The sequence below is a fragment of the Podarcis cretensis genome, assembly GCF_951804945.1.
Source record: "Podarcis cretensis genome assembly, chromosome: 6".
Classification (NCBI taxonomy): domain Eukaryota; kingdom Metazoa; phylum Chordata; class Lepidosauria; order Squamata; family Lacertidae; genus Podarcis; species Podarcis cretensis.
The window spans coordinates 98,033,487-98,057,989 of NC_137175.1; the positions used below are offsets into that span (position 1 = coordinate 98,033,487).

The 24,503-nt window shown below is 46.2% G+C and overlaps 1 protein-coding gene across 1 annotated transcript in view; it reads left to right on the forward strand.

Annotated features, from left to right (window-relative positions):
* TNR (tenascin R) overlaps positions 1-24,503 on the forward strand; it is a 191,315-nt gene that overhangs the window by 143,084 nt on the left and 23,728 nt on the right. Inside the window, exons 10-15 of the mRNA XM_079981098.1 lie at positions 2,038-2,127; positions 4,775-5,038; positions 6,266-6,532; positions 10,438-10,557; positions 22,766-22,909; positions 24,359-24,478. Coding sequence (XP_079837224.1) covers positions 2,038-2,127; positions 4,775-5,038; positions 6,266-6,532; positions 10,438-10,557; positions 22,766-22,909; positions 24,359-24,478 — 1,005 coding nt within the window. The remainder of the gene's footprint in view (positions 1-2,037; positions 2,128-4,774; positions 5,039-6,265; positions 6,533-10,437; positions 10,558-22,765; positions 22,910-24,358; positions 24,479-24,503) is intronic.

Consider the following 24,503-nt stretch of genomic DNA (forward strand, 5'->3'; position numbering starts at 1 on the left):
AGCTCAAGGAGACAAGGCTGGGTAACAGGCTGGCCCCAGTGACAAGGAACTATTTGTTTCCTGGTTTACATTTTGCCTGCACTCGTGGAGAGGAATTGCGTGCCATCTTACATCTTTTGTACCTCTGAGAAATTGCCAATATCCATTCAGTGAAGAAAGAAATAAACCCAAAGGGTGCCGACAAAGAGCCACTGGCATCCGCTTTGATCCAATAATGATAATAGATGATAGATTGCCTGGAAATTAACTAAATTGCTGTCTCCCCTGATGAGCCAGAAACCACAGGGCAGGCCTCCTGCCGGCAGCTGGATACTTATATTTCCATGGCACGCAGGGAGAAGCTGGGCTCTTTCATAAATTATTGAGTGTTTCATTTATGCCTCATAAATAAGAAACTCAAATGAAAATGTTAGATGTCAAATCAGTTTGGTAACAAATAAAGCTATCTTGGATTCTCTCTCGTCTGAAATTTAGCTTTACAGAAAGCAACTGAAGTATGTCTCATTAATGGTCAAGAGGTGACTGTTCTTTGCTCTAAAATTAATTCTGCTTTCTCAGCCTAAAATGGGGGGGGGTCTATGCAACAAATCAACAACTCCCTGTTTTTAATTACCTGGACTGAGCATGTGCTCAGAGGCACCTAGCTCCTTAATTTTAAGTATATGGTTGCCTCCTGTGCCAGTATGTTGCACCGTACCTAGTTTGGTAGATTTCAGGGTTCTAGTAGGCCAGTCTACCCACCTCTACTTGAAGCCACCACCTTGTAGTAAGCGTACAAAGCGCTGTCAATCTTATCTCATGGCAAGGTGGAAGAGGGATTCTTTCCAGCCGTGCCCCACAAACTTTTTCATAGCATCTGTGCCAGAAAAGAAGAATCATATTGAATTCAGTGGCCAAGGTGCTTACCACTTACAGTGGTACCTCGGGTTACAAACACCTTGGGTTACAAACACTCAGGTTGCAGACTTCGCTAACCTGGAAGTAGTACCTCGGGTTAAGAACTTTGCCCCAGGATGAGAACAGAAATCACGCCGCAGCGGGAGGCCCCATTAGCTAAAGTGGTACCTCAGGTTAAGAACGGTTTCAGGTTAAGAACGGACCTCTGGAACGAATTAAGTTCGTAACCAGAGGTACCACAGTACTTCCACATCACATAATGCATGAAGTGGCTATTTTACTTTGCAGTGGAGATGAAAGGAGGTTGCACATCTACATGTTTGAAGTCAGCCTAATTTTGTCTTTGACAAGAAACTAGAGTTAAGCAACTACAAAACAAAGTCAATGTTTTCAAAGATGGAGGCCTAGATCAACTGAACAAATTGAAAATTAACTTTTCCTGTTGGAAATGTTTCTAGATTTCTAAACTAAATCGAAAGTATTATGGCATTTGTTTCTGAGATGACATTCAATTTCTTCTCTTCTCCCCCAAGTCTTGGGTCATATCAGACAATAACACAAACCAATGCCCCATACTTTGTCCTTTCATTATCAGTGGTTTAGCAGCAAATGTTAGCACAATTATTCATTTATGTTTTTAGTGGCTTACCCAGTTACCATGGCAAAATTACAGCAGTGAAGCCAGACTAGGGAATGGGGGGGTGCAATTCAATAATAGGCACTTTGTGAAGAAAAACCATGAACTGAACGCAGCCGTCCTTCAAAAGCCAAATTTCCTTGAATTTTGCATGCAGTTTTCCAGCCGAGTACTGAGGACAAAAATGCATACACTGGGGTAAAGTATGTACAGAGATGCATATATTGATCAAAATAACATATAAAAATGTGTTGCATTAGGGGGAATTGCTTTGCAAAAATGTGCACATTAGGCAAAATTGCATGAAAATATTTTCAGGAGAACTTTTTTTAAAAATGCAAACTGAAATGGAAATGTGGAGAACTGAATTTAAGATGGAGAAAATGAGAAAGAAAATTGTCAGATTCACCCATCCATAAGCCAGACAAGAAGAAACCACTATGTGGGTGGAAATAGTTACAATTCATTCCTTAATCTGTGCATTCTTGTGTGTCCACATGCAGATTTGGTGCCAGGAACAGAATATGGAGTTGGAATTTCAGCTGTAATGGATGGCAAGCAAAGTGTTCCAGCTACCATGAATGCAAGGACTGGTGAGTGACACACAGACTTGTTTTAAATTAAAAAAATCATTACGGAGCAAAACTAGTGGGTTCTGCCCATGTCTTGAATCCTCAGCCATACTTAGGGGCTCCAGAAGATGGTTAAGTGACCCTCAGTTAATTCATTCTGCAGTACTTTGCCAGTTTGAATTCATGCAGTAATTTCACCAAGCAGATTATCAGGGTGTGGAGGAGGTCTAAAAGAAGGAGCTGATTGTACTGAGACATGTCACTCTGCCACACTCTATGGTAACCTCCACATCCCTGGAGGTGACCTTTTGTTCAAATTTGGGAGGTCCTGCCTAGGATTCAGGTGAAATGCCTTTGCAAACCTCAGTTGGTTACTTCTGCTCCAGGGATCTGGTTGGCAAATGATTTCTAGCAGGAGTCCTATTCTGAATTGAGCAATGATTTGAATGTTTGCAACGCTGGCTGTGCATGCAGAGTCACAAGCAAAGTGCTCTTTTACCCTTCCTCTCCCTGTCAGAAGCTCTATCAATGTTCTCTTCTTTTGCCCCCCATTTCTTTGTTCCTGTGAGAGAATAGAGGCAAACAAGAATTAGCAGCTGAAGCCAAAATCTCTGTTCTTCTTCACACTGATGAGGGGCCTCTTATTAAGAACGCTTTTCCTTGTGTCTTGGAGTGAGCAGCCAAGGGGCATAAATGGGGAGGGGGGGAGAGTATATGGTTCAAAAGATTATCCCAACATTGAGAGAGAGGGAGAGAGAGACTGTCAATTTTTATAGACACATAAGCAAGCTGGCATTTTGCACAAGGGGAAGTATTTACAGCCAGCATTTCAATGCAAATGCAAACAGCTTTTGCCTTTATGTGATATTTGTACAGCGATTACAACTGCAAATATCAAAGGCAGCCTTAGAATTTCTAGGGTATTGATTCATAGATCACATTGCTCCATCAACACTACCAAAATCCATTTCTTCATCATAATAACTTTCAGTGACCACTCTGATTGTGTGCTGGCACTGCTAAGGATTCTGGATCTGTATTTTTAGGGTGGTGCTGTGGTCTAAACCACAGAGCCTAGAGCTTGCTGATCAGAAGGTCGGCAGTTCAAATCCCCGCAACGGGGTGTGCTCCCATTGTTCAGTCCCTGCTCCTGCCCACCTAGCAGTTCGAAAGCACGTCAAAGTGCAAGTAGATAAATAGGTACTGCTGCAGCGGGAAGGTAAACGGCGTTTCCATGCACTGCTTTGGTTTCTCCAGAAGCAGCTTAGTCATGCTGGCCACATGACCCGGAAGCTGTACACTGGCTCCCTCGGCCAATAAAGTGAGATGAGCGCCGCAACCCCAGAGTTGTCCACGACTGGACCTAATGGTCAGGGGTCCCTTTACCTTTACCGTTACTTTTGTGAGCCCAGCTCAGTTCTATACTGCAGTTCCACACCATGGTCAAGGGAGAAGAGAGATTGCTAAAGGAGACAATAGAGTCTAGTTCACCCCCCCAGAGGAGCCTCACACTTGCACAGGGCTATGTGATGACCCACTGAGGGAGGACCCACTGGCTTCAAGGCCAATGAAGTTTCCATCTGCTTACGTCATTGCACATAGAGAGGTTCAAACTAGCCAAGCCATGTCATCTTTATCAAATTCAACTGAAACTCAGTAGCAGCTGGCAAGGCAACCCTCCCTCTTCGCTGCCATGATTAGATGCCTCTGGTCTGTCCTAGGCCCAGGAAGAATTTTTGGGACACTGTTAAGAGACAATGAATTGTCAGTTATTAAATTCATTGTTATTCACTTCTGGGGGACAGAAGTGATATTGGTGTGAAAATATTCTGAACCAACTTTGTTGTGGAGGAAGCCCTGCTGCATTTGTGAAACCCCTTGTCCTCCCTGCCCACAGACTGTCTGGCCAGAGTGGTGCATGCTCTGGTTATCTCCCACTTGGACTACTGCAATGCGCTCTATGTGGGGCTACCATTGAAGGTGACTCGGAAGCAACAACTAATCCAAAATGCATTAGCTAATCTGGTGCTTGGGAGTGTCCGCAGGACCATATAACACCTAAAGGATCTTCACTGACTCCCAGTACGTTTCCAAGCACAATTCAAAGTGTTGGTCCTGAAGTTTAAAGTTATAAACAGCCTTGGCACATTATACCCAAAGGAGCATTTCCACTCCCATCGTTCAGCCCAGACACTGAGGTCCAGTGCTGAGGGCCTTCTGCTGATTTCCTCACTGCAAGAAGCGAAGTTACAGGGAACCAGGCAGAGGGCCTTCTCAGTAGTGGTGCCCGCCCTGTGGAACCCTCCCTTCAGATATCAAAGAGATAAAGAACTACATAACTTTTAGAAGACACCTGAATCAGCTCTGTATCAGGACGTTTTTAATGTTTGATTTTTTATTATGTTTTTATATGTGCTGTAAGTCACTCAGAGTGGGTGAGGAAACCCAGCCAGATGAGCAGGGTATAAATAATAAAATTATCATCATCATCATCATCATCATCATCATCAAATCTGGGTCTCTGATTAAATTTCTTTTTAAAGAGAATTTCAAGAAGACTCAGCGCTGCATTGTGTATTTTTATTGTGTGTGTAAAAATCTGAACTCAGACATGTGCATTCCAAGCTGTTAACAGGCTACCTTTTTAAATCTCCTTCTCCTGCTGCAGAGCTCGACAGCCCTCACAACCTCATAGTGACAGCTTCCACAGAGTCATCCATCTCTGTGTCCTGGACCAAAGCCAAGGGTCCTATTGATCACTACCGGGTCATCTTCATCCCCGCTTCAGGAATGGCATCTGAGGTTACTGTGGCCAAAGACAAGTCTGAGCTCACACTATCAGACTTGGAACCTGGGACTGAATACACAATCTCTGTCATTGCTGAAAGAGGCCGTCAGCAGAGCCTGGAGAGCACAGTGGATGCCTTCACAGGTACTGAGAGTCACCTGAGGTTTCCTGGGGGTCTGCTACTACTGTCTGCTGGTTGATTACTGCTAGATTCACCATTGACAAGCCCTTTATTTTACTAATTGCAGCCCCACTTAGCTGCTTTGAAGGTTGGGGGTGTGGTGCTCTGTGAGAGAGTGTCTAAGCCATGGTGTTGGTGGGGTGAGAGGCTCAGCATCTCTTCTTCTGCTAATAGCAGGAGGGGGTTTGAGGTGGGGAGGAAAGTGTTAAACTTCTCTCAGAGTGCCGGTTCCCTGATTTTCAAAATAACTGTGTGGCACCGCTAATTAATAAAATAAAACAGATGTCTCGTGGCACATCTAGCTTGAGCCTAATGTGATGGGTATGTCATTTCCAAAATGCTAAGTGCAGAAGTAGCCCAGGTAACGGATGTGCATGTTTGCAAGAGCCTTCACACGCCCTCTTTCTGTTGCCCCATTTTTCCTGTCCCCCCTTCCTCAGATTTACACCCTACCTTGACTTTTGGGGAGTGGTCAAATGCAGAACATTTAAACTGCGTCCAGTGATTAATTCATAAAGGGGGAAAGCCTAAAGCTCAGAAAATACATTTCTAAAATGGATAATCTTTACCCTCATTACAGAAGACTGGGACTGTGTACACACACTATTTTATTGAATCAGTGGAGACTTGAGTACTTTTTTTCCTGCGTGGTCTAGATCCACTGCAATTTTTTGCCCATGAAAAGTACTTCTGAGAGACTGGTTTCATTCTGAAAATAAAAGCTCATCACAGATGGATTCTGCAATACTCTGCAGTGTGTCCATTTAAAAACAGATGTACAGTAGGTGGTCCCAGCTATTGGGCGGGGGGTATCCACACCCGCCCAATGGCATTGTGGGTGGGCATATACCAAGAATGCAACCATTGCTTTCCTCTCCATTCACCTGGGGTATGTGCAGGGAGGGAAAGGCATGGATAACCTAATCAAGAGGAGAGTTTTCAGATGTGCATCATGTAGCCACACCCATTCTTGTGAATGGCAGGACATAGAATCAATCTAGTTTGGAAGCAGCATCTATTCCGGATGACAAGCACTATGTTTTTCTGCTACAAGTGGCTTAGTGTGTATACAGCCTTACCCTTTGGTCCTTTTGTACATGCTCAGATATACTCATCTTTTTCACCATTTTGCATGTTTCCTGGCTAAATAAGACCCAGCCTGCCATTTTCTTCTGCATTCTTGTTTCCAGGATTCCGGCCAATCACACAGCTTCACTTTTCTCATGTGACTTCCTCCAGTGTGAACATCACTTGGAGTGACCCCTCTCCTCCAGCAGATAGCCTGATACTGAACTACAGCCCCAAGGACAAAGAGGAAACCAAGCAAGTGATGCTAGACCCGACCAAGAGACATGCTGCCTTGTTTGGCCTGCAGCCGTCTACAGAGTATGTTGTGTCCTTGGTGGCTGTGCATGGCCTTGTTAGCTCTGAGCCCATCATGGGCTCCATCAAAACAGGTAACAGTAGCAGTGCTCTCTCCATTGCAGTTTAATATCTATGTCTTGTCGACTTCTGAGGAAGATCCTTTGTGCTTGAATGGGTTGCAAAATTAAAAACAGAAAACAGAGTGGAGCCAACCATCAAAGTCAGAGCTGAGTCTTAGAATTCACATTTAACACAAGCCAAAATGACACACATCCCAACTATCGCTGTGAACCAGTGACAGTTCCAGTTTTCTTCAGCCTCTTCATTGTAAATCACTCTACCTACTGTATTTTTCCCCCATCTTGCCTTAGGCCAAGGTTTTGTGGATGTGTCTTTAAAAAAATGTTCAGATGAGTTGCCAGGGTTGCCATTCATAAGGTTTCAGCTTTGCTCCTCAACAATCTCTGAGCATCATTGTGAATACAGCCCATCTTAATGTACACACATGAATCTTATGGTAACATGCCCACCATTTTGAATATCCCTGTCTGGAAAATGCAGCATGCATGGTCGGTCCCCACCCTGTTCTCCTCTGCTGGCCAAACTAGAAATAAAATGGGTAGGTCCTGGGTTTGGTGAGTTGCAACGGGGCGTGGGGTGAATAAAGGAAGCAGAGAAGAGACCCAGGGAAGCAGAGAACAGGGAAACAAAAAGGATGGAGAAGATGTTTTGCCCCAGAAAAGGCAAACAGTGGGAGGTTTGCCTCAGAAAAAGGTTGGTTACAGTGGGATGTACTAAGTTAATTAAATAATCCATGGTTCCTGTAAGCCCAAAGCACCAAACACACAGGAGGCCACCAGAGTGACCTCTACACAGGACACTGTTTGGGGCTAGGGTCTTCCTTCTGTTCAGGAGATATTCCCGGAATAGTGACATATGCAGAAATGCAGTGGTGTGGGCTCGTCTGAGGGAAGTGATTCTTACTCCAGTGATTTCACAAGAGTCCTAGCGGGGCAGGAGGGAAGGAATTAATTTTAATTCAGAAAAATAGTGTGCCTCAGCTGTTAGAATTATAGGAAACACGGAGCTAGAGAGCAGGTGAGACCTGGGTCTAATACTCTTTGCCAGCTCTGGCCTGACCATGGCCATGACTGCTAACCTAGAAGAACTCAACTCGGAAGTGGCCATGCATCATCTGAAGTTGCCTGCATATCGGCATAGCAGAGGAAGCAGCGGTAAAGCCTGGCAGAGGCAGGCAGGAGCGATGGCAGGAATCAGCACCTTGTCTAGCGTTAGGATTACGGACCTCCAGTTCTGGCCAAGGCACTTCAAACAATCCTACTGCTTTTGCCCAAGTAGTGTCTTGCTTCAGTCTGGCCGCACAGGAGACGAAAAGGGTTCTTATCTTCACCTCTCCCTCTTCCAGTGCAAGCAGATGATGCCTATGCCCACATAACTGTCAAACGCTACAGCAGATCCCAAATCTCCTTTCCCCCACCCTCCCCATGCCTGCTAATTTACCCTGGGCTGCTGTAACAGTAATCTTCACATTCATCCTCCTGTAGTCTCAGAGCTGGGTTTTGAGACCACAACTGATTCCAAAGGCAATACAAAGGAATTATACATGTATGCTCAGTTAACCTCAAAATCCCCCCAGCAGCCAAGAAACCAGATTTACTCACTGCATGTTCATTCCGAGATTCCCTTCGAAAAGCTGCACACATTGTTCCAGCTGAAGTGTATGTGGAAGAACCTGCATCTGGGCTGTCCCACTTCAGAGAACATGTGGGGTTCACACTACTGTATCCCCCTCACACACAGCAACACCTGAGAGGTGTTGGCTCTTGAATGGTGCAGGAAAACTGATGTCTGTAGCAATCTTGTACTTGGTAGAGTTGAAGGCAGAAGCAGGCAGCTGTGGCTGCACCGCCAAAGAATCTTACTCTCCCACAACCAGAATATTAAGTGATGGGGTACTGAAGAAGATTTCATGAATTTGTTGTGGGGTCTTTCACTGTTTTTCTGGGTCTTGATTATTTGTTCATTTATTTATATAATTGATATCCTGCACCAGTAATAAAATTGAAGAAGCAAAAAAGTACATTATTATTATTATTATTATTATTATTATTATTATTTATTAACAACACAGACAGCAAATTAAAACAAACAAAAGCAGCAGCAACCTGTTTTTTTGTAAACCACTTAAGAGGTTTTATTACAATCAAAAGGTCTATAATTTTTATTAAATAAAGACAGTAAAATAAAACGAAGGTAAAGGTAAAGGGACCCCTGACTATTAGGTCCAGTCGTTGCCGACTCTGGGGTTGTGGTGCTCATCTCGCTTTATTGGCCGAGGGAGCCGGCATACAGCTTCCGGGTGATGTGGCCAGCATGACTAAGCCGCTTCCAGCGAACCAGAGCAGTGCACAGAAATGCCGTTTACCTTCCGACTGGAGCGGTACCTATTTATCTACTTGCACTTTGACGTGCTTTCGAACTGCTAGGTTGGCAGGAGCAGAGACCGAGCAATGGGAGCTCACCCCGTCATGGGGATTTGAACTGCCAACCTTCTGATCAGCAAGCCCTAGGCTCTGTGGTTTAACCCACAGCGCCACTACTCTGCATTAAAATGCTTCTGTTTGCAGTTCCAAAAATCGTGAGAAAACACAAGTGTTTTCTGGCACCTAAAGGATACTGATGATGTCTCCAGGCAGGCCTCCATGGGGAGGGCATTTGAAAGAGGATGCAAGTGGCGAACCACTGTCTCTCTCAGATGTCCCTTAGATCCATTGCTGAATATTTCTCCTAATCAGCATTCCCACGGGCATCAAGATCAGCTCCTTAAATGAGGAATGAAATGTATAATCGTGTTAACTACCTTGCCAATTACTATGACAAATGAGCCATTGCTATAAGGCCTCTGCCAATACACACACAATTATGCTTTGGTGCACATGTTAAGGTCTTCTCCTTAGCAGTGACAGCTAAGGGATTAGCTTTTTTTAAAAAAAAAAGTGAAACTTTTAGAGAAAAAGCTATCACTGTTGGAAAGTGACAGTGATCAGTGGTGCTCTGTCTGCCTTTTCCCCCTCTCTTTTGAGACTTTGGTACATCAAAAGGTGTCTCCTCCACCACCATAACCTTACCATCAAATATGGTCTTTTTTTGGCTATATATTTCTGTGCTCAATCAAACACCTACAAAGATGACCTCTGGCCAGAACTATACATCATATAAAACATGGCTTTACTGACAAAAATGGCAGGCCCCTGCCAACCCGTCACTCCTTCTTCACAACACCTAGTGCAACTTTCCCCGAGGCCCTGACATCATAAAAGTTTTTTAAAAAGTCACACCCTGTTTCAAAAGGTTGCGAAGGACAGGATACAGTGGTATAAATTAATTTTGCGAACAGCAAGAAAATAATATTTTTCTGTCAAGTGTAGTGTTATGTTGAATAGCAATTGTTAAGTGTGTGAATTACCGTATTTTTTGCACCATAACACTCACTTTTTTCCTCCTAGAAAGTAAGGGGAAATGTCTGTGCGTGTTATGGAGCGAATGCCTGCGGGTGGCGGGGGGGGGGATCTGCTGCAGTCGTGAGCAGAGGATCCATGGTTCCCCTTCCTTCCCTCCTCCGTAGTTACAAAGCATGGATCCACATGGATCCTCAGGATTTTTGCATTGGGCAACTCCAAACTCACTGTCAGATCACATGTCTGTGGCCACAGCATGAACCACAAAAATCATATATCCACCATTTCGTTTAGAATATTTTTTTTCTTGTTTTCCTCCTCTAAAAACTACGCGCATGTTATGGTCAGGTGCGTGTTATAGAGCGAAAAATACGGTAGATGATGAGTAACTGTGCTATTAAGAAGAGTCGCCACAGTTATCAGCATGAGTTATCAACAGAAGTGATGCATTTCCGGTTGGGAATTGTGCAATGTGCAAATGTTTGCCAGCTTTGATTTCTTTACTTTGCTTCGTTAAGGGATTGATCCACCAAGGAACCTGACCATTGACAACGTGACTACAGATTCTGTGACGGTCCACTGGGCTCCTCCTATTGCATCTTTTGACCACTATAGGATAGCCTACAAATCTGCCCAAGGTAACACTCCCAGGGGTCTGTGGAAAGAGCTCACCTGGGTGTTTTAGGGTCCCTGCTTTCTTACAGGGTCTTGTGTGTTCTGACCAAACCCTACCCTAGATGGTTCATTTGCCTGCTCCCATCTTGTTTCATCTGCTCCCAGTTAGGAGGTCCCTGAGAAGGCATGTGTGAGGAGGGTGTAAACTTTGGCTGACCCCCTCCCACAACTACAGAACTGTCCCATAAACCCATTGCGCTCTGGAAAGCTTAGCATGCGTGTGTTTCCTTTGAAGATAACTGTACAATCCTGTGTCCGTTTACTCTGAAGTAAGACCCTGTATGTTTGACAGGTCTGACCTCCAGGTAAGTGTGCATACGGTTGCAGCCTGAAAAACTTCTTCAGTTGGGTTCCACAAGATTAAAGAGTCCAGGCTTTCAGAATTCATCACTTCAAAGACAGAGATAGGTCATTAAAATAAAAGAAGGCTAAAGGTTTTGGTGAGGAACATTCATTTCCATTTGACAAGCACCTCAAACAAGTGACTTCCAAACCAAAGGACTTTTGGTAATTACTTTGAAATACACATTTTCTAGAAATAATACACTGTGCATTTGATACTATTAGCCTACGCATTTTGGATCCAAAAGGTGCTTTGTGCATTGCATGGTGTAAACACATATCTGAGGTTCTGTGTACAGTATGTGTTACTTCTACATGTTTGTTGACACCTACCGTATGTCTCCCTCAGCAAGGGGAGTGTTGTGGAAGCTCCTGTACAGTGGTACCTCAGGTTACATACGCTTCAGGTTACATACACTTCATGTTACAGACTCCACTAACCCAGAAATAGTGCTTCAGGTTAAGAACTTTGCTTCAGGTTGAGAACCGAAATCGTGCTCCAGCAGCGCAGCAGCAGGAGGCCCCATTAGCTAAAGTGGTGCTTCAGGTTAAGAACATTTTCAGGTTAAGTACGGACCTCCGGAACGAATTAAGTTCTTAACCCGAGGTACCACTGTATTTTTCAAGGAAAGCTGTGCATTTGCAAAAGAGAATGAACTGAGTGGGGTGTGGGGCTCATTCCGCAATTTAAATATTCTCATCCTCAAAAACCAGAGTAGACAGTTTTCTAGAGCAAGGGATTTATTATTGCTGTGCCACACACTCAAGTCACAAGTCTGTTTGAGGTGTTGAAGGAATGGAGTGCAAAGCAGAAATAAAGGTGAGCTGCTTTTTCCACCCCCTTCATTAGGTTGCCCAAATATTTTAGAACAGGAAATTACAGGTTATAATATTTCAAAGACCCCTAAGGGTCTGTGTATATTAAACTCAGAAGCAGCACTTATTGATATGCAATTAGTTGCAAGTTTGTTAATGGGAGTAAGGTTATGCTTCCTCAATTTTGCAAAGAGAAAAAAAACTCCATCTTTTGAAGAATGGTTACAGAAAATATGGGAAATTGCCCCAATGAACAAATGAACTTATTGGAGACAATAAGTCCCCTGTGAGTGCCTGAGGGCCCTGCTCTTGCCACTTACCATCTGGCCTGGGCGGGGCCTGAAGCCTCAAAAGGACTGCTCTGCTGCCCAGAAGGACTCCCCTGTGAGTGCCTGAGGGCCCTGCTCCTTCCTGCCACTTATTATCTGGCCCAGGGTGGGGCCTGAAGCCTCACAAGGACTGCTCCTGCCACTTACTATCTGGCCCAGGTGGGGCCTCACAGGGACGGTTGTTGCCACTGATGCTGCTACTGCCCAGGAGGACCTGGAGGGGTGCAGAGTTCTTTTTAACATGTTTTAAAATGTTCCTTTCCCTTTAGATTTTTTATATATGGGGGTGGGATGGATGTTTGGGTGGGCTTGGGAATTCGTTAGATTTTGATGAATTTGTAATTTTTGCAGTTTTTATTTGTATTGTTTTATTGTTTTCTGGGTTGTTTTTGCTTTTTGTTTTTATTGTTTTAAGGTTTTATTGTTTTAGGCTGCGAAAGAATAACATTAATTGCCATCAGTGGAGGCTACTATGAGGCTTGGGATTGCTACCGTGGAGGGGTGAGGGAGGTATGGCGGTGGGGGCAGATGTTATAGGCAAAGGGGATCGAGATATGGATATGCTCGTACCCCTTCCAATCTGCGCCCCATCTCGAGGGACGAGGGTAGGGTGAGCAAGGATTACTCACCTCCGTCACTGGTGCTGTGCAATGCCAGGTCTATAGGCAACAAAACCGCCACCCTGCGAGATTTCTTCACCTCGCAGGGGGTCAACCTGGCTTGTGTGATGGAGACCTGGGTGCGCGAAGGGGCAACAGTTACCTTACGAGAGATGGCACCCCCAGGTTTCTCCATCCTCCACCAGTCCCGGACTGTGGGCCGGGGGGAGGGGTGGCATTACTAATCCGGGAAGATTGTCCTTTCAGGGCTCTACCATCGCCCTCGATCCCCAGCATTGAATGTGTTGGCCTAGTGTGGGGCTCCAAGGAGAGCTTGACTGTCTGGGCTGGTGCACCGGCCACCTAGCGCACCAGCAGCCACCCTGTCAGGCCTATTGGAGGCGGTGGCCGGCTGGGCCTTGGAGTTCCCTAACCTATTGGTATTGGGGGACTTCAACATCCATGCTGATGCCACTCCCTCCTCACAGGCTCTGGACCTGGTGTCTTCCATGGCGACACTGGGGCTCTCCCAGTTTGTTTCGGGCCCCACACATCAAGCAAGCCACACGCTGGATTTGATCTTTGGCGTAGGTATAGATGTGATCATGTCTCCTTCGATGAAGGTGCCATGGTCTGATCACTACGCTCTGAAAGCCAGGATTGACTTTCCACCCCCACCCTGCTTAGGTGGCGAGCCGATTTGGGCTCGCCCGCAGAGGCTGATGGACCCTGATAGATTCCACCAAGCCTTGCAGGACCTTGCTCCCCCTGGCGACTCATTGACTGAGCTTGTTGAGGGCTGGAATATCCAGCTCCTGGCAGCCATCGATGAGATCGCACCTAAGCGCCCTCTGCGACCCCGCAGAAACCGGGCTCCCTGGTTTACTGAGGAGCTCCGGAAAATGAAGCGGGACCTCAGACGGCTAGAGCGAGTATGGCGGGGTGCCCGTGACGGAGCCTCAAGAACATCTTATAGGGCTTTTATGAAAACCTACGAGATGGTGGTGAAGGCTGCTAAGAAGTCTTACTTCTCGGCCTCCATTGCATCCGCTAGCTCTCACCCGGCGCAATTATTTAGTATAATCAGGTCTTTAACGTCCCTTGAGGGACAGCCAAATTTAAATAACAATTTGACACACAGCTGTGAGGCATTTGCGATCTTTTTTGCGGAGAAGGTCTTGTTGCTCCGCCATGACCTCCCTGCCAATTTGGATACATTAAAGGAACTGGAGGCACCTCAACTGTCCTCGGGTCCAGTATTGGACCACTTCGACCGGATATCCTCAGCCGATGTGGACAGACCCCTCCGAGCTGGAAAGCCCACCACCTGTCCTCTTGACCCGTGCCCATCTTGGCTGATTAGAGCATGTCCAGACGAGGTGCGGACTTCCTGTTTAAACCTTCCCGCTTCAGAGCCTAATTCAAGAATTTCTTGATCCAATTTTCCGTTTTTACTCACGGGCACTTGTTTAGAGTCTGAATGTCAACAGGAAAAAGTCAGCGCTCTCCGGCGATGGCTGTGCGGCTTCCCTCCGTGAAAGTAGCAGTCGATTCGCTGCACCACGCTGCTCACCCCACTTCACTCCGGATCCCCAAAAAGGGGTTTCCCCGCGAGTAGGGGAGGAGCTCTTGGTGCTCTGCCGAACCCCACGTTCCCAGGCTCCTCTGCCTGGGATTTCTAGCGGGTCCCCACCTTCGCCGCGGCGGGAAGACCCAATTTCCACGGACCCTGTTCCTCCGATTGGAGGAACTCCGCCATTCACCGATGGCGCTAACACGGAAATCCCATCTTCCTCTGTTTTCTGTCCTGTAATTTATCTTAACATATTCTAACCTTATTTTTCCCTTTAATATATAATTATCTTAACATATTTTAACTTTATTTTCCCTTTAATACTCTAATAATCTATTTGTACTTAATTCCTTGTAACATTTCTACTAAAGCCATATAGCTCCTTTCCAACATTTTTCTAACACTCATTAATTTTACAATATTTTTATAAATAATCTTTAAACTTTTCCCAATCTTCTTCCACCGACTCTTCTCCCTGGTCCCGGATTCTGCCAGTCATATCCACCAATTCCCTATAGTCCATCAACCTGGTGATCTTCTGTCCGATGCTCTTAACTCTTTTCCAAGTCCCTTCTGCGAGTCTTCTTCATATTTATACATTAACTGTGTGATAAGATCTTAATTGGCTAATTGCTTTATGGCCCCAATTAGCCCCAGTTTATTGCGGTCCGGCACACTTCTTAGCCAAGCTGCGCAGACCTTCTTCTCTCCGGTTTCGCCTTGCAGAGTAAAAACACAGCGGAACAAAAACCGTTGCTGCTTGCTTAGATCCAAACACAACAAGCACTCATGAGTCCAAATTTACCAGTTGTTTATTGCAGCAAAATATTTACAGCTCAGCATTTCTCAGATTCTCCTGGACTGTTAGCATTCATGGCGTCCGTCTCTCTCAGAGACAAAGAGAGAACAACAGAAAGTAAAGGCTCCTCCCTCCTTCCAAACCTCCTTGGAAACCTGACGTCAGAATGGGAGGCACTACTCAGAACAACTTAACCCTGTAAGTTCTGAATCCCAACACCCCCTCTTGCCTTGCATTCTGACGAGACCTGTGGATGTACCTTTGCAGACCTCTGTGAGATCAATCCCTTCCCCAATGCCTTGCGCCCTCTCCTGGCGTTCCTGTCAGGCATCTGTGGAACATCCTCACAACTCTCAGATTCGCATTGTGCGAAACTTACCCACGCACCTGTGGCCTGATACCTCTCAGGTGGAATACCCTTCGTTGTGCGACTGGACCTCCTGGGTACAAACTCAGGTATTTCCTCTGACTCACTGTGGTCAGCAGGTGTGTCCTCTGCATCCCGGGATTCCCCCTCTGACTTAACGCGTCTTCGAATCCTTTGCATTACCCTCACAGGAGAACTAGGCTCACTCTTGGGCTCTCTTTTTACAACTTGTGGAGATGCCCCATCCTGTTCCTGACTTTGGTTAGTGAGCTGATCGTCATCAGCAGACTCAGCCCCTGGCTCTCCTTCCTCCTCATCAGAACCTTCCTGCTCTGAATCAGAAAGACATTCTGAAAGAATATCATGCCTGGCAGGAGTCTTTGACCTTTCATCCTGCTTATAGAACTCAGCGTGTTTACTGATCAGCAGCTTACTCTGATCACCTGACGGGTATGCAAACCTCCATGCATGAGCCGCTGGCTCATACCCACAGAAGATCATTTTCTGGAACTTGGGTCCACCTGGCCCTCGCAAAGCTTCAGGCACCGGCACCGAGGCCGTTGACCCAAACGCACGGAGGAAGTGAACCTGAGGTTTCCTCCCGTGAAGCATGAAAAACGGGGTGTCTCCTACCACTGAATTGTAGGACCGATTCCAGGTGAAGCTCACATATTTAATTGACTCCATCCAAAACCTTGGAGATAACCCAGAATCTGACAGCATCACCTGTGCAGCCTTAACCAGAGCCTCACTTCTGAGCTCTGCCACCCCCCTCTGTTGAGGAGAAGTCACTGTGTGACTTATCCCTTTCTTGTGAAAGAACTTCTGCAAAGCAGACCCAGTAAACTGTGTACCTCTGTCACAAGCAATTGCCTGCACTTTCGTGGAGAACCTTAGTTCCACCCCCTCAATCCAACTTCTAATCAGCTGTGCTGCATCCTCCTTGGATTTAAGACCATGTGTCCAGGTGTTCTGCGAAAAATCATCCTGCAGCGTCAGCAGAAACCTGGCCCCTCCCAGACTTGGTTCCTTCATGGGACCCACCAGATCTATGTGCACAAGATCAAAAGGTTTTGTGGTTACCCTCTCCACCCTGGGGTAACTGCACCCTCTTACCTTTGCCTGTCTGCAAGCCTGACAATCTAGGACTCTTGCACATTCCTCAATTCTACAGCCTTTGCTAACCTCAGGTAGCACCTGTAGCTCTTCAACAGAAGAATGAGCTGTCATCTTATGCCACGCACAAGCACATGAAACATGAGTGGGAACTGTAGCATGCAGGGCTTGTGCTTTCTCAACCTTCCCCTCACCCTCCAAAGACGTTTTAAGAATGAAGAGATCATTCTGCCCCTTTGCAACTCTGACCAGTTGCTTCCCTCCTTTGGAGATTGTACAAAAATCGTGTTCAAAGCAAACCTTAAACCCCTTCTTCAACAAATAAGGCACAGATAAAATACAGTGTTGCACTCCCGGCACAATGCAAACTTCCATCTGCTCCTGCAAAACAGAAAAAAATACATTTGCAACGTTAGTTACATTTTTCTTTTCCCCACTAGCAAACTGAACAGTTTTCCCAGCCGGAATTGCTGTGCAATTCCACATCTCGACAGCAGGGGTCTCTGGAATCAGGTTGCAGTTAGCTCCTGAGTCGATTACAAAGCGTAAGTCAGTGTCTCTCTCAGAGCTGTTCTCAAACAACGCCATAGCAACAAACGTTTCGCTGCCCCCTCTCTTTGGGCTTCTGCAGCAGTTCTCTCTGGTTGTCTTGGCAACCAACTCCCCCTTGCTCAGGACCTTGGCAGCTTCCGTAGAAGTAGCCTCCTCCGTTGCCATGGAAACCGGACTGGCCTCTGCGTTCCCACGCAACCCTTTAGGCCTTATCTTCACTTTGTCCAGGTGGCCGACCTTGAAGCGTCTAGCTCTCCGCAGCCTTCCAGACTTTGGCTGACGACGATCCCCAGTGGAAAAACACTGCCCAGGGCTCCTTTCAGCTGGCCTGGCCCCCCTTCTTCCGGAAGAGCCCTCTGTGCCAGCCCTGCCCTCGCTGAAACTGCGTTTCACTTCAGCACTCACAGTGGAAAACTTTTGAAACTTGCCTTTGGAATTCTCAGCCCCCCCGACTTGCACCTCAGGGACTGGGGCTACAGCCGTCTCCAGGCTCTGCATGACTTCTCCAGGGCCCTGGCCTCCTGCTGAAGTTTCACACAAACTTCTCAGCACCTCCCAGGCAGCCCTTGCTGACTTTACGCGGTCCAAACTAGGCAAGAGCGATGCATGTACGCATGCTTTCAGCATAGCAAGCTCTCTTTGCATTCTCTGCTGGCTATCTTCAGGCAACGCAGCCTCAAAGCCTGCAATGTCTGTCCCCTCAGGAGCTGGATTCAGGGGAAGTGGCTCTTTCTGGCTTACATCCCAAAGCCCAGTAACCAGAAACCAACCTCTTACTCTTCTGGACCAGGTTGCCCAACTTCTTAAAGTGAGCTTTTCAAGCGGAACGTCCTCAAGGACCTGGCTGTCTGCCATTCTCTCCTCTTCCCCGGGGCCCCAGCTGCTACTCACGTAAAACCAGTCAGCTCTCCGGCACCCGATTTTTCAGCTGCTTTCTCAGCTCTCAGCTCTCAACAACTCTTGCCTCTTAGCAGCAGGCAAAACACAGAACGCAGACCTCCGCTTCGGTAGCGTCTTCCCAGCTGTTCAAGCTGACTTCAAAGCACACCGGCAGACTTGCAGCAACAGTTTTATAAGCGGTAATTAGTCTCCCATAACCTGTGATAAGATCTTAATTGGCTAATTGCTTTATGGCCCCAATTAGCCCCAGTTTATTGCGGTCCGGCACACTTCTTAGCCAAGCTGCGCAGACCTTCTTCTCTCCGGTTTCGCCTTGCAGAGTAAAAACACAGCGGAACAAAAACCGTTGCTGCTTGCTTAGATCCAAACACAACAAGCACTCATGAGTCCAAATTTACCAGTTGTTTATTGCAGCAAAATATTTACAGCTCAGCATTTCTCAGATTCTCCTGGACTGTTAGCATTCATGGCGTCCGTCTCTCTCAGAGACAAAGAGAGAACAACAGAAAGTAAAGGCTCCTCCCTCCTTCCAAACCTCCTTGGAAACCTGACGTCAGAATGGGAGGCACTACTCAGAACAACTTAACCCTGTAAGTTCTGAATCCCAACAAACTGTACTTTGTCTTCCACTGATCTTATTTTCATTTTCCTTCCTTTGAGGCTAAAGAGTAGATCTCGGGGAAACTCCCACCTAAAGATGATTTTATTCCTTCTCGACAGGGCAACCAAATCTCCGTAGTTAAATCTAAGATCCGAAAGGTATTTCAGGACGTCTTTCAAAATTTCCACTCTTGACTGTTGTTCTTCTAAGTTCCTCTGGTATTTCCAACAGTCTCTTATTTTGTTCTTCTCTTTTTTCCCTCCTCTTCCAAGTCCGAGAGCCCTCACAGTTTTAATCTCTTCTTGACCCAAGTCCCGGTCCCAAAAATCATCAAATTCCTGTGTTAGGAAATCTATCAAACTTTCCTTCTCCAGTTCAGGTAGGGCTCTGATCCTCGAAATCTGATTTTCTTTAAATTCAATCATAGCAGGCATCAACTTTTGGTCATCAAATTGCATCTGTAAGGCTGGGACTCTCTCTCTCTCCAATTGTGTTACTTTAGGTTCAATGGCAATAACTTTCTCCCTAGCCTTCTCCGCAGTTTGCCATGTCAAAGTAGATTCCTGTGTCAGTTTCTGAATAGTTTCTATATTGGTGTTCACTTTTTGTCCCAAATTGTCAATTTTGGTAGTTACCACATCCACCTTTTTGTGAAGCTGTTCCAGTGAGTCACTTATCTTACATAATACAACCACTAAGGCATCTTCTGTCAACATTCTTAACCGATTCAAGGTCCCCAGAATCTCACAGGTTTTTATCTTGCAGCTGGAAATTCCCCCAGCTCAACTCTTGTGACAGTTTCAAAAGCTTCCTCTAGAGGGAAACAGTTCCTCTAGAGGGAAACAGTTTCTATTTGTATTAGACCTTTTAAACTCAATTCAAACAATAAAGTTAGTTTCAATTTTCTGTTACTTTTACTCCTTTTTAAACGCAGATGGAGACCATGGAAACAATGTATTCCTCTTATTTAACTAACTGTCAGTGAACGTTCTAATCACGGTCAGTCCTGTTGGCAGCCCGTTTCCAGGATCAGAGCGGTGGTATATTAACTCTGTTCGCTCTCTCCTGCAGGTATACTCAGTCCAAAACTTTCCCCCCTCTTCTCCTGCCACCAAGGGGGGTTTAGTATTTTTTACTGATGGAAATTTAGTCCTTTACAATAGGCTTTCCGAGACTTCAGCTTGCATCCTCATTGCTTCAATCTGTTTACAAAAGGGGAAGGTGGACTTCCTGTTTTAGACCTCCCCGTTTCGGCACCAAATTAAGACGTTTAAAAATCCAATTCTCCACTCTACTCACGGGTAGTTGCTTTAAGATCAAATTGTCCACAGGAAAAAGTCAGCGCTCTCCGGCAACAGCTATGCGGCTTCGCTCCGTGGAAGAAGCAGTCAATTCGAAGCACCGCGCTTTGAAGAGAATCAGAACTTACAGGGTTAAACAGTTCTGAGTGACGTCTCACATTCTGAGGCGTGGCCATGTTCGCAGAGGGGAGTGATTTCTCTGTGTTCTTTTTTCCTTTCGCTTTTGCGGTGAGGCAGCAAGATGTGCGCTCTCTCGCCGGGCTGATTTATAATGTTTTTCTACACGCTTAAAGACTGTTAGAGATAAGCAAGAACGCTTGCGTGCAGTCTGATTTATTACACACACACTGCAACAGTTTTCTACCTCTGCGACGACTCTGCTACAGGAAGCTGACGGAGAGCTATCCACGGGAGTCCGGTGGGGCACAGGGAAGTGTGCCGGACTCCATCCAAAAGCCACACGCGCCACTCACCCCACGTCACTCCAGATCCCTGAAACCAGGTTTCCCCGCGAGTAGGGGAAGCGCAAAAGGTGCCAGCCGAATCCCACGTTCACAGGCTTCACCTGCCTGTGATTTCTAGTGGGTCTCCGCCTTTGCCATGGCGGCCAGACCCGGATTCCTACGAAGCAAATTCCTCCTGATCAGAGGAATTCCGCCATTAACGGAGGCACTAACCCGGAAGTCCCCAGCTTGTCCGGAGTTTTGGGCTGGGTTGCCATCAGTATGCTGATGACACCCAACTCTATATGTTGATGGATGACCATCCTGACTCGGCCCCAGACACACTGACCAGATGCTTGGAAGCTGTGGCTGGATGGTTACGTGGGAGCCGGTTGAAGCTAAATCCTTCAAAGACAGAGGTCCTGTGGCTGGGAGGGGACGATATGGGATTGGGGGGGCAACTCCCATCTCTTGCGGGGGCGCAATTAGTGCCAGCACCATCCATTAAGAGTTTGGGTGTAATCTTTGACACCTCCCTTTCCATGGAGGCACAGATTGCAGCTATAACAAAGGCGGCATTTTTCCATCTCCGCCAAGCTAAGCAGTTGGCTCCTTACTTCTCTCGCCCTGACCTTGCCACTGTGATCCACGCGACGGTCACCTCCAGACTGGATTATTGTAACTCGCTCTATGTGGGGCTGCCCTTGAGACTGACCCAGAAACTCCAGCGGGTGCAGAATGCCGCAGCGAGACTCCTTACGGGGTCTTCGCTGCGAGATCACATTCACCCGGTGCTATACCAGCTGCACTGGCTCCCGGTGGAGTACAGGATCAGGTTTAAGGTGCTGGTTTTAACCTTTAAAGCCCTATACGGCCTAGGACCCTCGTACCTACGGGACCGCCTCTCCTGGTATGCCCCACAGAGAAACTTACGGTCTTCAAATAAAAACATCTTGAAGGTCCCAGGCCACAGAGAAGTTAGGCTGGCCTCAACTAGAGCCAGGGCTTTTTCGGCTGTGGCTCCAACCTGGTGGAACACTCTGTCACAAGAGACTAGGGCCCTGCGGGACTTGACTTCTTTCTGCAGGGCCTGCAAGACAGAGCTGTTCCACCAGGCCTTTGGCCAGGGCACAGCCTGACTCCCTCCCTTGGCAATCTTCGCGGAGCTCTGGCCCAATGGTGGCCAGTGGCTTGAATTTAATTAATTTTATAATGAATGATTTTAGAGTGTTGTTTGTGCTGTACATTTGTACTGTTTTATTGTTGTTAGCCGCCCTGAACCCGGCTTCAGCTGGGGAGGGCGGGATATAAATAAAATTTATTATTATTATTATTTAAACAACCAACAAGAAGACATTCTTATACAGAGATGGGCCATAAATTACAAAGTCCTTTTCAACTTTGTAATTTTATGGTTCTGTGATACTAATATAATGCCATGTGATTATTTTTCACCCATATGACGCTGTTCTCAGCTTTGATAGATGTATATTTTTTCTAGTGTGTATATATCTCAAACATTAAATATTTACTATCTTTAATTTTCTTTACTATAATATCCTTAAATTAATCACATAGAAATTTAGTACACTATTTGCTCCTTTTTAAGGGCAAAGATGAGTGTCTGCATTATTTGAACCTACATATGCAGAAAACCTGAAGTGATCTCTGAGCTATAAAAAAAAATAGTTAAACTATTTAGAACAATTCAATATACCTAGAATTATTTATTTTGCTGTGAACTGATCCTTCCCCCCCCCCACCCCAATGCCTTTAGCTGATAGAAGAAGAGGCCATGGTTGAGCTAATCTCCTTGGTTATTCTCTCCTGCTTCCAGTTAAATACTGTGTAGTTTCTTATTGCTTGCAGTCTTGAGCCACACTCGGTTGCAGATGATTTAGCAACGCTGGTTTGGTGCATGTCTTTCAACCTTCGCATAGCGGCATCAGTGGGAGGTGTACAGTCTGAGAAGGTGGGAGTGCAGTCTGAGTGAGAGAGGTGGCCCTGTTGGGTCCTCTGCCAGTCCGGTTCACAGCTTTATTTCTCCAGAGCTGGCCCTGGCTAGGGCAGCTCTTCCAACCACACTTGGCACTGGACCAACTTTTGATCAAGATGTGCATCTGTCCTCCAGAGTCCAAGGGCTCCATGGAGTTCCATTTGGCCACCTCTCAGATAGCCATGTGGAGAAACAAAAGAGAGAAGCAGCCAGAGCAGGCTTCCTCAGCTTCAGCTCTCCAGATGTTTTTGGCCTACAACTCCCATGATCCCTAGCTAGCAGTTGGGGAAGCCTGAGCCAGAGGATGTGCTCTTCTGGCGACTTCCATAGCAATCAAAGCTGGAAGATCTGTGGGCTGACACCTGGCTGTTGCTAGCCTATTTTTAGTGCACCCGGATTTGCTAGTGGTAATGGAGCCATTTTCTCCATCCAAACAGGACGAGTGGACAGCCTAGTTATTGCCAAAGGTGTTACTGAATACACGCTCAGCCACCTGCAGTCTGCCACGGAGTATGAGATCAGCTTGAAGAGTGTCCGAAGCAGAGAAGAAAGTGAGCCTCTCTCACACACTCTGTATACAGGTATGGAATGCCTCTTGGGGGTTACAGAGTTTACTTGTGGATGCAGGTGGAATTAGGATAAAGAAGCATCAATGGCTGGGGGCAAGAGCTTCCTTCAGGAATTGGCGCCTTCCTTACATATCTTTCGGCAGCAAGCGAAAACGTTGCTCTGTAACCAGGCCTTCGGTCGATTAAACAACCTGTTTTCTATTTTTATGTTGTAAACCATCCTGTGATCTTGGATATGGGGCATTATATAAATTTAATTAATAATAATGTTAGGTGGGGGCCAGGTAAAATGGTGGCTGCCAATGAACAACTGGGAGTGCACAGTATTCACTACTCATACTTTCACAAGTAATGCAGCATCAAAAGAAATGCTTGTTAAGCTCAAAACTGAATCTGCTGAGAGAACTGTAGTAATGGGGGCAACAGGTAGCATGGACATAACCAGGGGGGCAGGGGGACAAGTGCCCCCCAGATCAATTATAAAAATATAAATACTTAACTAAGTGACCAATCACATCAGTTCTGCCCTCCCTAAGTCCTGCCCCCCCCCCAACAAAAATCCTGGCTACACCCATGGCAGGTAGTATGCTAAACAGAGTCCAATTTTTCTTAATGCCCTTACCTTGCAAATGCCTTCTGCAATTTTGGGTTGGTGGTGTATCCTAATGTGCCATTCATCTCATGCCATTGGTTTTGTGAGGAGGAGGCAGTTGAAAACATCGTATGCCATTATATGCTTTGCTGTGTTATCTCTGAAATTGTACCTTTGCAGAAGCACTTCCATTCCAAGATACCAAAAGATCATGACTACTGTTAGATCAATAGAAAAGGGACTTCCTACGGAGGAATGAAAATAAAAAAGAGCCAGCCTAGACGCAATGGGGCAGACATTTTCCTATGTTTGCTTGCATGCCTCATTCACATATAAAGGGCAGAGGGAGTCCGTTTTATTTGAATGGACACGCCTCTTGCTTCTCCATAGCTCCAAACACCTTTCTCTCCATCCCAGCTCACTCCCAGAACCAGAGCTGGGCCACAAGAAATGTCAGTGAAGCAAAGGAGGGATGGAGAGGTCAGATGGGGAAGATTCACCCCCTCTAATTCATTCATTACTTTTGGTGTCAAATTCAGACCCCACTCCCCACTTTGTGTGTGAATGGGACTGATCTATGCCTGTCCCATCACATCTCAGTCGGGCCTCAACTTCAGACTGTAGAGCCGTGGCACGGTTTTCCTTTGGGCGCTTGCTTTGCTTCACATGCAATGACTTGTGGTTTCGATACAGTACTTGCTGCTGAATCATGAGCATATGGCTGCTACGCAGTTCGTTCTAGTTGCCTTACATTTTTGCTCCATGGTTATTGGACTTTAAGCTGCTTCCAGGTCCTTGTCATGGCTGCTTCCTGAAGCAAAGAAACAACTTCTGTGTTGACTCCCTTACCTTGCCTTTTTGTTATGCAGCCATGGATAATCCAGAGAGCTTGACTGCCACGAACATCACCCCAACAGAGGCCCTGCTGAAGTGGGACCCGCCCATGGCTGAAGTTGAGAATTATGTCATTGTCCTCACACATGACACAGGTATGTCTGTGTCTGGTATGAAGGA